This window comes from Cervus elaphus, chromosome X, assembly GCF_910594005.1.
Source record: "Cervus elaphus chromosome X, mCerEla1.1, whole genome shotgun sequence".
Lineage (NCBI taxonomy): Eukaryota > Metazoa > Chordata > Mammalia > Artiodactyla > Cervidae > Cervus > Cervus elaphus.
In genome coordinates this window covers 72,657,385-72,672,921 of record NC_057848.1, presented here as the reverse complement: position 1 = coordinate 72,672,921, position 15,537 = coordinate 72,657,385, and the positions used below count along the sequence as shown (strand labels likewise).

The window sequence follows — 15,537 nt, the reverse complement described above, 5'->3', positions numbered from 1 at the left end:
TCAGGAATCCTGACAATTCCCATAGCAGCCTGAAAGCCAAACATGCAACTTGGAGGCTGGGCAAAGGTTTTACAGCAAACCCACTAAAAAGGAGGATACACTCTAACATTACACTCTCTCTTCTCTCCCTTCCTTTAATTGTAAGAGGCTCCAAACCCAAAATATTCAAGCCAAAACGTCTCCCTAGAAAATTTAAAAACATCTTTGACAAGGTATCTATTAGTCTGCTTCTCATCCAGTGGATGAAGCCCTTAACCTAAAAACAGTTCTGCATTTTTGCTTTAACACATACCTGATGATGAAGCCAGAGTCCTGTTAAAAGTGTCTCCATTTGCTCCAGAAGAATACCTATCCTGTAAGAAAAAAGAAAACACTAGTTTTCTACTTCAAATAATAACAATGAGTAATCTATCTCATAAATACTAGAAAGTTTTAACAATTGGGTTTTGTCCAGAACAAAATAATTAAAGATTGTAAGATTTCCTGGGTCACTGCATGTTCTTTTATTTACTACTCTAAAACACCTTCACTTTAAAATTGTATGAATAGGGAGGAGCCAAGATGGCGGAGGAGTAGGACGGGGAGACCACTTTCTCTCCTACAAATTCATCAAAAGAATAACTGAACGCAGAGCAAACTTCACAAAACAACTTCTGATCGCTAGCTGAGGTCATCAGGCGCCCAGAAAAGCAGCCCATTGTCTTTGAAAGGAGGTAGAACAAAATATAAAAGATAAAAAGTGAGACAAAAGAGCTAAGGACGGAGATCCGTCCCGGGAAGGGAGTCTTTAGAGGACGTTTCCAGACACCGGGAAACCCTCTCACTGGCGGGCCTGGGGGAAGTGTTTGAGTCTCGGAGGGCAACCTGACTGGGAGGGAAACAATAAATAAAACCCACAGATTAGGAGCCTAAAAGCAACTCCCAGCAGAAAAGTACCCCAGACACCCGCATCCACCACCAGCAAGTGGGGGCCGCACGGAGAGGAGCGGGAGGCATTGCTTGGGGTAGGGTCCGGGCCTGAGTGCCCTGAGGACAATCGGAGGGAGCTTTTGTGAGTTGCCAACTTGAACTGTGGGAGAGCAAAAGAGAGAGAGAAAATTAACCGGCCGGAACACACTGCCGGCCGTTCGCAGAACAAAGGGACCAAGAAAGTCCAGAGAAGACCTCGCAGGCTGCAGACCGGCCCAGCCCTGCCAGAGGCAGGAGCAAGTCACGGCGAGACACAGGGCGCAGGCACCCGACCGGCACAGGCGGGGACTGGGGCTGGGGACGCGGAGGGCAGAAGGCGCACGCACCCGACTGGCGCTAGCGGAAACTGAGACTGGGAGCGCGGAAGGGAGTAGGCGCGCCACACCCGTGGAAAGTGCGCCCCTCAAGCCCCTGGCTGCCTGGACTGCTCTGACGGGGAAGGCACAAAGAGCAGGCGCAGCTCTCTGTTCCGCGCTTTTGTGCAACACCCGAGGGCTGGAACCTCGCGCAGCGTGGGGCGCGCTCCATATAGAGCAGCCGGGAGCCTGAGCAGCGCAGACGGCGAAAGCAGCGCCAGCCTCTCCCCGCAGCACCAGCCCCTCCCCGCAGCGCCAGCCCCTCCCTGCAGCGCGGCCGAACTAGCTAGCTGATTAAGAGTCCACCTCTGCCCGCCTGTGTCAGGGCGGAAATGAGGCTCTGAAAAGACCGGCATACAGAAGCCAAATAAACAAAGGGAACCGCTTCAGAAGGGACCGGTGCAACAGATTAAAATCCCTGTAGAAAACACCGACTACACCAGAAGAGGCCTGTAGATATCGAGAAGTGTAAGCTGGAACGAGGAGCTATCTGAAACTGAGCCTAACCCACACTGACCGCAACAGCTCCAGAGAAACTCCTAGATATATTTTTACTTTCTTTTTTATAAGTAAGAAAAAAAAAATTTTTATTTTATTCTTTTTTATTTTTTCTCTTTTATTTTCCTTTAAAATTCTCTATTACTCCCCCATTACTCCTTAACTTTCATTTTCATAGACTTTTACGATTTCTTTAATTAGGGAAAAATTTTTTTTCCTTTCTTTTTTTTTTCTTTCTTTTTTTTTCCTTTTTCTCTTCTACTTTCTATTTCTCTTTTTCTCTTATTTCTTTTAAAGTCCTCTAGTACTCCTCTACTACTTCTTAATTTTCATTTTCAGTACACTATAACCTTACAAAAAAAAAAAAGAAGAGAAGCCCTATTTTTAAACTGAACTTCATATATATTTCTAAAATTTGTGTGTGTGTGTGTGTGTGTTTGGTTTTTGTTTTTAATATAGTATTTTTAAGAGTCTAACCTCTACTCTAGATTTTTAATTTTTGTTTCTCAGTATATGATATAAATTGTGAACATTTAAGAATCCAATATTCAATTCCCATTTTTATTCAGGAGTGTGTTGATTATTCTCTCCCAATCTTGACTCTCTGTTTTCTACCTCAGAATACCTCTATTTCCTCCTTTCCCCTTCTCTTCCCAATCCAATTCTGTGAATCTTTGTGGGTGTCTGGGCTATGGAGAACACTCTGGGAACAGACAACAGCGTAAATCTGTCTCTCCCCTCTTGAGTCCCCCTTTTTCTCCTCCTGCTCATCTCTATCTCCCTCCTCCCTCTCCTCTTCTTCATGTAACTCTGTGAACCTCTCTGGGTGTCCCTAACGGGGGAGAATCTTTTTGCCATTAACCTAGAAGTTTTATTATCAGTGCTGTATAGTTGGAGAAGTCCTGAGACTGCAGGAAGAATAAAACTGAAATCCAGAGGCAGGAGACTTAAGCCCAAAACCTGAGAACACCAGAAAACTCCTGACTACATGGAACTTTAAGTAATAAGTGACCGTCCAAAAGCCTCCATACCTACACTGAAACCAACCACCACCCAAGAGCCAATAAGTTTTAGAGCAAGACATACCACGCAAATTCTCCAGCAACGCAGGAACATAGCCCCGAGCATCAACATACAGGCTGCCCAAAGTCACACCTAACACACAGGCCCATCTCAAAACTCATTACTGGACACTCCATTGCTCTCCAGAGAGAAGAAATCAAGTTCCACACACCAGAACACCGACGCAAACTTCCCTAACCAGGAAACCTTGACAAGCCCATCGTCTAACCCCACCCACTGGGTAAAACCTCCACAATAAAAAGGAACCACAGACCACCAGAATACAGAAAGCCCACTCCAGACAAAGCAATCTAAACAAGATGAAAAGGCAGAGAAATACCCAACAGGTAAAGGAACATGATAAAGGCCCACCAAGTCAAACAAAAGAGGAGGACATAGGGAATCTACCTGAAAAAGAATTTAGAATAATGATAATAAAAACGATCCAAAATCTTGAAAACAAAATGGAGTTACAGATAAATAGCCTGGAGACAAAGATTGAAAAGATGCAAGAAATGTTTAATAAAGACCTAGAAGAAATAAAAAAGAGTCAATTAAAAATAAATAATGCAATGAATGAGATCAAAAACACTATGGAGGGAATCAAGAGTAGAATAACGGAGACAGAAGATAGGGTAAGTGAGGTAGAAGATAAAATGGTGGAAATAAATGAAGCAGAGAGGAAAAAAGACAAAAGGATCAAAAGAAATGAGGACAACCTCAGGGACGTCTGGGACAATGTGAAACGCCCCAACATTAGAATCATAGGAGTCCCAGAAGAAGAAGACAAAAAGGAAGGCCATGAGAAAATACTCGAGGAGATAATAGCTGAAAACTTCCCTAAAATGGGGAAGGAAATAGCCACCCAAGTTCAAGAAACCCAGAGAGTCCCAAACAGGATAAACCCAAGGCGAAACACCCCAAGACACATATTAATCAAATTAACAAAGATCAAACACAAAGAACAAATACTAAAAGCAGCAAGGGAGAAACAGTAAATAACACACAAAGGGATTCCCATAAGGATAACAGCTGATCTATCAATAGAAACCCTCCAGGCCAGAAGGGAATGGCAGGACATACTTAAAGTAATGAAAGAGAATAACCTACAACCTAGATTACTATACCTAGCAAGGATCTCATTCAGATATGAAGGAGAATTCAAAAGCTTTACAGACAAGCAAAAGCTGACAGAATTCAGCACCACCAAACCAGCCCTTCAACAAATGCTAAAGGATCTTCTCTAGACAGCAAACACAGAAAGACTGTATAAACATGAACCCAAAACAACAAAGTAAATGGCAACGGGACCACACCTATCAATAATTACCTTAAATGTAAATGGGTTGAATGCCCCAACCAAAAGACAAAGACTGGCTGAATGGATACAAAAACAAGACCCCTATATATGCTGTCTACAAGAGACCCACCTCAAAACAAGAGACACATACAGACTAAAATTGAAGGGCTGGGAAAAAATATTTCACGCAAACGGAGACCAAAAGAAAGCAGGAGTCGCAATACTCATATCAGATAAAACAGACTTTCAAATAAAGGCTGTGAAAAGAGACAAAGAAGGACACTACATAATGATCAAAGGATCAATCCAAGAAGAAGATATAACAATTATAAATATATATGCACCCAACATAGGAGCACCGCAATATGTACAGCAAACGCTAACGAGTATGAAAGAGGAAATGAATAGTAACACAATAATAGTGGGAGACTTTAATACCGCACTCACAACTATGGATGGATCAACTAAACAGAGAATTAACAAGGAAACACAAACCTTAAATGACACAATGGACCAGCTAGACCTAATTGATATCTATAGGACATTTCACCCCAAAACAATCAACTTCACCTTTTTCTCAAGTGCACACGGAACCTCCTCCAGAACAGATCACATCCTGGGCCATAAATCTGGTCTTGGAAAATTCAAAAAAATTGAAATCATTCCAGTCATCTTTTCTGACCACAGTGAAGTAAGATTAGATCTCAATTACAGGAAAAAAATTGTTAAAAATTCAACCACATGGAGGCTAAATAACACACTTCTGAATAACCAACAAATCATAGAAGAAATCAAAAAAGAAATCAAAATATGCATAGAAATGAATGAAAATGAAAACACAACCCAAAACCTATGGGACACTGTAAAAGCAGTGCTAAGGGGAGGGTTCATAGCATTACAGGCTTACATCAAGAAACAAGAAAAGAGCCAAATAAATAATCTAACTCTACACCTAAAGCGATTAGAGAAGGAAGAAATGAAGAACCCCAGAGTAAGCAGAAGGAAAGAAATCTTAAAAATTAGGGCAGAAATAAATGCAAAAGAAACTAAAGAGACCATAGCAAAAATCAACAAAGCTAAAAAGCTGGTTTTTTGAAAAAATAAACAAAATTGACAAACCATTAGCAAGACTCATTAAGAAACAAAGAGAGAAGAACCAAATTAACAAAATTAGAAATGAAAATGGAGAGACCACAACAGACAACTGAAATACAAAGGATCATAAGAGATTATTACCAGCAGCTCTATGCCAATAAAATGGACAACTTGGAAGAAATGGATGAATTCTTGGAAAAGTATAACTTTCCAAAACTGAACCAGGAAGAAATAGAAGATCTTAACAGACCCATCACAAGCAAGGAAATCAAAACTGTAATCAGAAATCTTCCAGCAAACAAAAGCCCAGGACCAGATGGCTTCACAGCTGAATTCTGCCAAAAATTTAGAGAAGAGCTAACACCTATCTTACTCAAACTCTTCCAGAAAATTGCAGAGGAAGATAAACTTCCAAACTCATTCTATGAGGCCACCATCACCCTAATTCCAAAACCAGACAAAGATGCCACAAAAAAAGAAAACTACAGGCCAATATCACTGATGAACATAGATGCAAAAATCCTTAACAAAATTCTAGCAAACAGAATCCAACAACATATTAAAAAAACCATACACCGTGACCAAGTGGGCTTTATCCCAGGAATGCAAGGATTCTTTAATATCCACAAATCAATCAATGTAATACACCACATTAACAAATTGAAAAATAAAAACCATATGATTATCTCAATAGATGCAGAGAAAGCCTTTGACAAAATTCAACACCCATTTATGATTAAAACTCTCCAGAAAGCAGGAATAGAAGGAACATACCTCAACATAATAAAAGCTACATATGACAAACCCACAGCAAGCATCACCCTCAATGGTGAAAAATTGAAAGCATTTCCCCTGAAATCAGGAACAAGACAAGGGTGCCCACTCTCACCACTACTATTCAACATAGTGTTGGAAGTTTTGGCCACAGCAATCAGAGCAGAAAAAGAAGTAAAAGGAATCCAGATAGGAAAGGAAGAAGTGAAACTCTCGCTGTTTGCAGATGACATGATCCTCTACATAGAAAACCCTAAAGACTCTTCCAGAAAATTACTAGAGCTAATCAGCGAATATAGTAAAGTTGCAGGATATAAAATTAACACACAGAAATCCCTTGCATTCCCATACACTAACAATGAGAAAACAGAAAGAGAAATTAAGGAAACAATACCATTCACCATTGCAACAAAAAGAATAAAATACTTAGGAGTATATCTACCTAAAGAAACAAAAGACCTATACATAGAAAACTATAAAACGCTGATGAAAGAAATCAAAGAGGACACAAACAGATGGAGAAACATACCATGTTCATGGGTTGGTAGAATCCGTATTCTCAAAATGGCTATTCTACCCAAAGCAATCTATAGATTCAATGCAATCCCTATCAAGCTACCAACGGTATTTTTCACAAAACTAGAACAAATAATTTCACAATTTATATGGAAATACAAAAAACCTCGAATAGCCAAAGTAATCTTGAGAAAGAAGAATGGAACTGGAGGAATCAGCCTGCCTGACTTCAGACTCTACTACAAAGCCAGTATGGTACTGGCACAAACACAGAAATATAGATCAATGGAACAGAATAGAAAGCCCAGAGATAAATCCACGAACCTATGGACACCTTATCTTTGACAAAGGAGGTAAGGATATACAATGGAAAAAAGACAACCTCTTTAACAAGTGGTGCTGGGACAACTAGTCAACCACCTGTAAAAGAATGAAACTAGAACACTTTCTAACACCATACACAAAAATAAACTCAAAATGGATTAAAGATCTAAATGTAAGACCAGAAACTATAAAACTCCTAGAGGAGAGCATAGGCAAAACACTCTCCGACAGAAATCACAGCAAAGTCCTCTATGACCCACCTCCCAGAATGTTGGAAATAAAAGCAGAACTAAACAAATGGGACCTAATGAAACTTAAAAGCTTTTGCACTACAAAGGAAACTATAAGTAAGGTAAAAAGACAGCCCTCAGATTGGGAGAAAATAATAGCAAATGAAGCAACAGACAACGGATTAATCTCAAAAATATACAAGCAACTCTTGAAGCTCAATTCCAGAAAAATACATGACCCAATCAAAAAATGGGCCAAAGAACTAAACAGACAGTTCTCCAAAAAAGACATATAGATGGCTAACAAACACATGAAAAGATGCTCAACATCACTCATTATCAGAGAAATGCAAATCAAAAACCACAATGAGGTACCATTACATGCCAGTCAGGATGGCTGCTATCCAAAGTCTACAAGCAATAAATGCTGGAGAGGGTGTGGAGAAAAGGGAACCCTCTTACACTGTTGGTGGGAATGCAAACTAGTACAGCCACTAGGGAAAACAGTGTGGAGATTTCTTAAAAAACTGGAAATAGAACTGCCATATGACCCAGCAATCCCACTTCTGGGCATACACACGGAGGAAACCAGATCTGAAAGAGACACGTGCACCCCAATGTTCAAAGCATCACTGTTTATAATAGCCAGGACATGGAATCAACCTAGATGCCCATCAGCAGATGAATGGATAAGGAAGCTGTGGTACATATACACCATGGAATATTACTCAGCTGTTAAAAAGAATTCATTTGAATCAGTCCTAATGAGATGGATGAAACTGGAGCCCATTATACAGAGTGAAGTGAGCCAGAAAGATAAAGAACATTACAGCATACTAACACATATATATGGAATCTAGAAAGATGGTAACGATAACCCTATATGCAAAACAGAAAAAGAGACACAGAAGTACAGAACAGACTTTTGAACTCTGTGGGAGAAGGTGAGGGTGGGATGTTTCGAAAGAACAGCATGTATATTATCTATGGTGAAACAGATCACCAGCCCAGGTGGGATGCATGAGACAAGTGCTTGGGCCTGGTGCACTGCGAAGACCCAGAGGAATCGGGTGGAGAGGGAGGTGGGAGGGGGGATCGGGATGGGGAATACGTGTAAATCTATGGCTGATTCATATCAATGTATGACAAAACCCACTGGAAAAAAAATAAATAAATATGGTTAAAAGAAAAAAAAATTAAAAAAAAATAAAATTGTGTGTATAGCATACTAATATATCACTTAAAACAATGGTCAGCAAACTATAGCCACAAGCCAAATTGGGTGGGCTACCAGTTTTTATAAATAAAGTTTTATTGGAAAAAAGTCATCCTCAATTCATCTAGGTATGTAACAGGCTGCTTCCTCTCAAACAAGTTTCCAATACTAATGGCAAATCTTTTGAACAGAGCTCTGAAATTCTTCAAAATCAAATTCAATAATTTAAGCACAAAAAGTGATCTAAAATTTACAGATTACACTTCAATTAACTGACTGAATTAGAAAAATCACAATATTTTTGTCAAATAGGCTTCTTTAAATAAACCTAAAGCTGGAGGGAGTGCACCAATGTAGGTATTAACATCGTCAGGTAATACTTTTGCTCCAAAATTTCTTTCACAAAAGACACTGACTTTTAAAAACTACCTTTATAAAGCTCGAAAGACATTCAGTTATTTTTCTAACTTACTAAAAACATATGATAAAATCGTTGAAATGGCTTGGGATTTTGATAACTGCTACAGTAAAAAGTTCCAATTTATCATTACCATAGATGATAAGACAAACAAGAAAAGTAATCCAGCTTTCCCTATTTAAAGTGAAACACTGAAGACTTTTTTTTCTCTTTTCTAGTATCCAAAATACTACTGGATGAATAGAGCCCCCAAAGAGGCTAGTTTTATAAGTGTTATAACATTCAGCTTCATATAACTGATAAAAAGTAATGAAACACTCTGGCACCAAACAACTGAAAAATTATTGTTACCAAACAATCTTCAGAAGATGGAATTTAACATCCCACACACTTTCTAAGGCAAATTTTGAAAAAAAAAGTCAATAGAATTCATCTTTCATCATAAAAATCCTTAATATTTTTCATAACCTTAAAAATAAAGTAACTTCATACTCCCTTCCAGCTACTGTACCATTTCTCTGCTCCGTTATAGGCAAAAAAATTTGTCTACATTTGCTGCCTCTGTTTTCTCAAATTCTGTATTTCCTTCAAGCTACTCTTGCTAGCCTCCACCCTCACCTCTGCATTGAAAAAGCTTATAGTAAGCATATTATGTAATAAAATTACTACTTTTAAGCTTCATCCTGCCAGAGCTCTCAGCAGCATTTGAAACAACAGACTATCTACTTGCTTCTCTGGCTTAGGGAACACATCCTTCCCAGGTTTTCCTCTTGCCCCATGGCCACTCCCTCCACAGTCTCCTTTGCCAGCTCCCCAGCTAATGTACCTTTAAAATCAAAGTGCCCCACAGTTCATGGCAGAGCCCTCTAAGTCTGTTTTATTCCATCCAACTTTACCCACTCCACTCTCACAGATTTAAATCCTATTAAAACAGATAAATTCCAGATTTGTACCTACAGCTCTGATCCCTCTCCTAAGCAACAACTAATGACTAGTATCCTTACTTAAACCTTTTCTTAGGCATCGGAAATTCAACACTGCAAATACAGAATTCTTGATTTTTTCCCTCCCAAATTGGTTCACCTTCCACATATTTCCCATTTCAGTAATGAGCACCATCATCCATCTACTTGCTTCAATATAAAAACTTAGCATCATTCTCTCTTGCATTCCCCATATCCAGGCCATCTAGTTCTATCAACTCTATGTCCACTTCTATCGTGAGGGCCCTCTCCCTCTCTTCCTTTTCTCTTTCCTTCTCAGATTTCACTTTCTACAAATGTTGCCTTATCTTACTATAGTTTAGCCATGCTAGAAATTTGTTGTTGCTCAGCCCCTCAGTCATGTCCGACTCTTCGCGACTCATGCACTGCAGCACAACAGGCATCCCTGTCCTTTACCGTCTCTCAGAGGTTGTTCAAAGTCATGTCCATTGAGTCACATGATGCCATCCAACCATCTCATCCTCTGTCATCGCTTTCTCCTCCTGCCATCAGTCTTTCCCAGTATCAGGGTATTTTCTAATGAGTCAGCTCTTTGAATCAGGTAGCCAAAGTACTGGAGCTTAAGTAACAGTCCTTCCAATGAATATTCAGGACTGATTTCCGTTAGGATTGACATGTTTGATCTCCTAGCAGTCCAAGGAACTCTCAGGAGTCTTCTCCGACATCTCAGTTCAAAAGGATCAATCCTTGGCACTCAGCCTCCTTTACAGTCCAACTCTCACATCCATACATGACTATTCAAAAAACCATAGCTTTGTCTAGATGGCCCTTTGTTGACAAAGTAATGTCTCCACTTTTTAATATGCTGTCTAGGTTGGTCATAGCTTTTCTTCCAAGTAGCAAGCATCTTTTAATTTCATGGCTGCAGTCACCATCTGCAGTGATTCCAGAACCCCAGAAAATAGTCTCTCATTGTTTCCCCATCTATTTGCCATAAAGTGATGAGACCGGATGCCATGATCTTCGCTTTTTGAATGTTGAATTTTAAGCCAGCTTTTTCACTCTCCTCATTCGCTTTCATCAAGAGGCTCTTTAGTTCCTCTTTGCTTTCGGCCATAGGGCTGGTATCATCTGCATATCTGAGATTATTGGTATTTCTCCTGGGAATTTTGATTCCAGCTTGTACTACATTCATCCTGGCATTTCACATGATCTACTCCACATATAAGTTATATAAGCAGAGCGACAATATACAGCCTTGACGTACTCCTTTCCCAATTTGGAACCAGTCCGTTGTTTCACGTCCAGTTCTGACTGTTGCTTCTGGCCTTGCATACAGGTTTCTCAGGAGGCAGGTCAGGTGCTCTGGTATTCCCATCTCTTTAAGAATTTAACACAGTTTGTAGTGATCCACACAGTCAAAATCTTTAGCGCAGTCAATGAAGCAGAAATAGGTGATGTTTGGAACTCTCTTGCTTTTGCTATGCTCCAATGGATGTTGGCAATTTGATCTCTGGTTTCTCTGCCTTTTCTAAAACCAGCTTGAACATCTGGAAGTTCTCGGTTCCTGTTGAAGCCTAGCTTTGAGAATTCTGAGCATTACTCTGCTAGAGCATGAGCTGAGTGCAACTGTGTGGTGGTTTGAAAATTCTTTGGCATTGCCTTTCTTTGGGAATGAAATGAAAACTGACCTTTTGCAGACCTGTGGTCACTGCTGAGTTTTCCAAATTTGCTGGCATACTGAGTGCAGCACGTTCACAGCATCATCTTTTAGGATATGAAATAGCTCTATACTAGCTATAGTAGCAGAGAAGGCAATGGAACCCACTCCAGTACTCTTGCCTGGAAAATCCCATGGATGTAGGAGCCTGGTAGGCTGCAGTCCATGGTGTCGCTAGCAGTCAGAGCCACTTCACTTTCGCTTTTCACTTTCAGGTACTGGAGAAGCAAATGGCAACCCACTCCAGTATTCTTGGCTGGAGAATCCCAGGGACAGGGGAGCCTGGTGGGCTGCTGTCCATGGGGTCACACAGAGTTGGACACGACTGAAGTGACTTAGCAGCAGCAGCAGCTATAGTAGATTGAATAACGTCCACTCGATATCAAGCCGTAATTTCTGAAAAGTGTGTTATATTCTTTGAAAAAAAAGCAGTTCTAGCCGATACAACTAAGAGTTTTGAAATGAGCAGATTACCCTGGATTATCTAAGTGGGCCCTAAATGTCATCACAAGTGCCCTTAAGAAAGGCCAAGGGTATTAACACAAACACAGAGAAGGCCCAGTGAAGACAACAGAAAGAGATGCAGCCACAAGCCAAGGCTGCCTATAACCAACCAGAAGTTGGAAGAAGCATGGATTCTCTCCAAGACCCTACTGAAGGAAAACAGCACTGCTGAGACCATGGTTTCTAACTTCTGGCCTCCAGAACTGTAAGAGAAATTTTTCTGTTACTGTAAGCCATCTAGTTTGTGATAATTTATTATAGCATCTATAGGAAACTAACACATTGTACTTCTTCCTGTTGTCCTGATACCCTAAGTTTGTTCTCTCTTCAGATCTCTGCACATCATGTGTTACTGGGCCTCTTTCAGGTCTCCGGCTCATGAGTCATAGTCTCAAGGAATATCTTCCTCTCCACCTGATCTGAATCTACCCATACCAATCTTCTTCTCCCTCTCTCCCTCACACACAGAGAGTTTCCTGATTATTTTATTACTATTATTATTTAAGAATTTTCACTATTAGTATATGATTTTTAATGTGCTTATTCTGTCTCCTCCAGTAAAATACAACATCCATGCCAGCAAGCCCCTTATCTATCATGTTTACCACTAGCTCCAGCATCTAATAAGGCTCAAAAAAATTTGTGGAATGAGTCTTAGGTCTTAACATTACCTATTTTTAGAACACTTAGCTATAAAACATTTATAACCTCTTTACTCATCCAAGTGAACCAATTTAGAAATTTTAAAACTTAGCATTATTTCAAATATTATAAATTTCAAAATAATAATTGTGGATGCACTAATTATCTTAAGCAGTTTCCACTTTAATCACAAGAGTATATATGCCTACTGAAATATGCCAGAAAAAAAGGCAAAAAGATCAGACAGAAGAGACGAGTGTGTAGACTCACTGGTCATTTAATAAGAAATATTACAACTAGCAAGCAAACCCAGTATCCTGTTACAGTCATCACGCTCATTCATTTCATCTCTCACCCCAACAAGCGTGCGCACAATGTGCAAACACCTAACAGATGGTGACTGCAGCCATGAAATTAAAAGACGATTACTCCTTGGAAGGAAAGTTATGACCAACCTAGATAGCATATTAAAAAGCAGAGACATTACTTTGCCAACAAAGGTCCATCTGGTCAAGGCTACGGTTTTTCCAGTGGTCATGTATGGATGTGAGAGTCGGACTGTGAAGAAAACTGAGTGATGAAAAACTGGTGCTTTTGACCTATGGTGTTGGAGAAGACTCTTGAGAGTCCCTTGGACTGCAAGGAGATCCAACCAGTCCATCCTAAAGGAGATAAGTCCTGGGTGTTCATTGGAAGGACTGATGCTGAAGCTGAAGCTCCAATACTTTGGCCACCTCATGCGAAGAGTTGACTCGTTGGAAAAGACCCTCATGCTGGCAGGCATTGGGGGCAGGAGAAGGGTATGACAGAGGATGAGATGGCTGGATGGCATCATCGACTCAATGGGCATGAGTTTGAGTAAACTCCGGGAGTTTGTGATGGACAGGGAGGCCTGGCGTGCTGCGATTCATGGGGTCTCAAAGAGTCGGACATGACTGAGCGACTGAACTGAACTGAACTGAACTGAACCATTTCTGGACTACTGTAACTGCTAGATGACCAAATATTTCTCAACCTCACATTTTGTATTATTCTATCCCCACATAGTACACTCACTTCAAAAACCAGCATTGGGAAGTTCTAAAAACTAACAGAAAAGCAAATTTTTGAACTGTTAGTTCAAAATTATATAAGCCTGTGTTAATACTAAATCTCCAAAGAAGGATCCTTAGAAGCATTCAGAAAAGGCTTATCACATAATAAGAGCCTCCTGCATAGCACAGGGAATTCTATTCAATACTTTGTAAAGACCTATATAAGAATAGAAGATAAAAAAGAATGGATATATGTATATGTATAACTGACCTATTTTGCTGTACAGCAGAAACACAACATTGTAAATCAACTGTACTCCCAATTTTTTAAATTAAGGAAAGGCTGATCACAGATATTACTACCAATCCAAGATGATCTCAGAGGCAATACAAATTGCACAAAAGGGAAGCCCAGTTGCTTCTTGAAACAGAAATCCAATTACAACAACCAATCAAATGGTGCCTTTAAAAGAAAACGGGCTGAAGACCTCAGATTTCTCCTACATAAAAATGTCATGTGTTCATCCTTAGCTTCTACACATCTTATTCAACGAAGACAAGCAAACAAAGCCACTGAATGCATCATGTTCCTTCAAGTTAAGTAGGTCAAGTTACTAACTGCACACCTAGCACCAGGTGTTAAGTTTGTGAACAAATGCAAAAAGTTTACTACAAATTGGCCCCACACAGATATGTACTAAGAATCGTAAGGTAGAAATATTAACATTAATATTAATATTAACATTAAGATTATTAATTTACATTATTAAATAATGTTAATAATGTACATTAAATATTAACATTAACATTAATATTAATTAACATTCAATCAGTATGACCAGCATTGAGAAACAAAGTTTGTTACTGAATAGCACAAAGACTCCCAAAAGGTAAATCTGGAAGCCGGACAGTTGACCATCCTCAATTTCAGAGACCCTTTGCAATAACCATGCACGACATTCTACAGTGCAGTATACCATTTGAATAATACTTAGTTAAGACAAAATCTCATAGTAAGAAAAAGTAAAAATTAGACAAGTCCAAGTGGAAGAACATCTGTACCTATGAGTTAAACTGTGTATTACAACAAATCTACCAAGAACCTGGGGAAAAAAGAACCATAGAAAATTATTTGACCAAGTAATTCCATTTTTGAAAAAAAATACTCCCAAATTAAACAATAAACTGTAGCTATTCATGACAATACTACAGTGTAAAGATAACACTTTAATTTCTACCAAAAGAAAATCAATTATGCTTTGGTAGTTCTAGTCCATTAAATACTACACACCCATATGAAATTATTTTTAGGAAGTTAGTAATATGGAATAGCTAGTGCTGAGGAGTGAAAAAGCTGAAATCAAAAACTACTATTACATACAATCATTAGAATCCATGGAAAAATGTGCTTGGGAAATATAGAAGAAAATTGACTAAAACCTCAACAGAGCATTTGTGCTAGTGAGCGAGACTATAGGTAATATTTGTCCTCTTTTGGTCTTACAATATTCTTACGATATTGTAACATAAAGAAGACTATAAAAAGATAACATACAAAGAAGTTATTTCTAAAAAAAGTCCCAAAGCAAGAAACATGATAAATTCAGATTAACATCTTAGGTATTTTAATCTAAAGTTTATATGCAAACAGGCCAAATTCAAGAAAGACAAAGAAGTAAATTTTATGTTTTGGGGTAAATTAAGAATTTCTATTAAGACACCACTTGAAATAGAAAGTGTCAGAATTGACTAACATAAATACAAACTGGAAATCCTAAGAGGAAAACAAATTGACTTTTGGAGACATTTTCAAGTAGATAAAACTTATGTAAAAGCAATCCATTAAATACACTGTCTTCCAAAGTAGACTCTCTTCACCATCTTAAAGTCAAAACTAAAATCCAAAAACCCACTCCATAATCCCCTCAGGTAAAT

General features: G+C 39.1%; 2 protein-coding genes across 6 annotated transcripts in view; one reads left to right on the top strand and one right to left on the bottom strand.

The window, feature by feature from the left end:
- Positions 1 to 15,537, top strand: part of LOC122689685 (probable ATP-dependent RNA helicase DDX4) — a 727,334-nt gene that overhangs the window by 599,188 nt on the left and 112,609 nt on the right. The window lies entirely within an intron of this gene.
- LOC122689687 (probable ATP-dependent RNA helicase DDX4) overlaps positions 1 to 15,537 on the bottom strand; it is a 437,080-nt gene that overhangs the window by 419,840 nt on the left and 1,703 nt on the right. For all 3 annotated transcript variants that reach the window (XM_043896324.1, XM_043896325.1, XM_043896326.1), the window contains exon 3: positions 293 to 353. In XM_043896324.1, the coding sequence (XP_043752259.1) occupies positions 293 to 353 (61 nt within the window). The remainder of the gene's footprint in view (positions 1 to 292; positions 354 to 15,537) is intronic.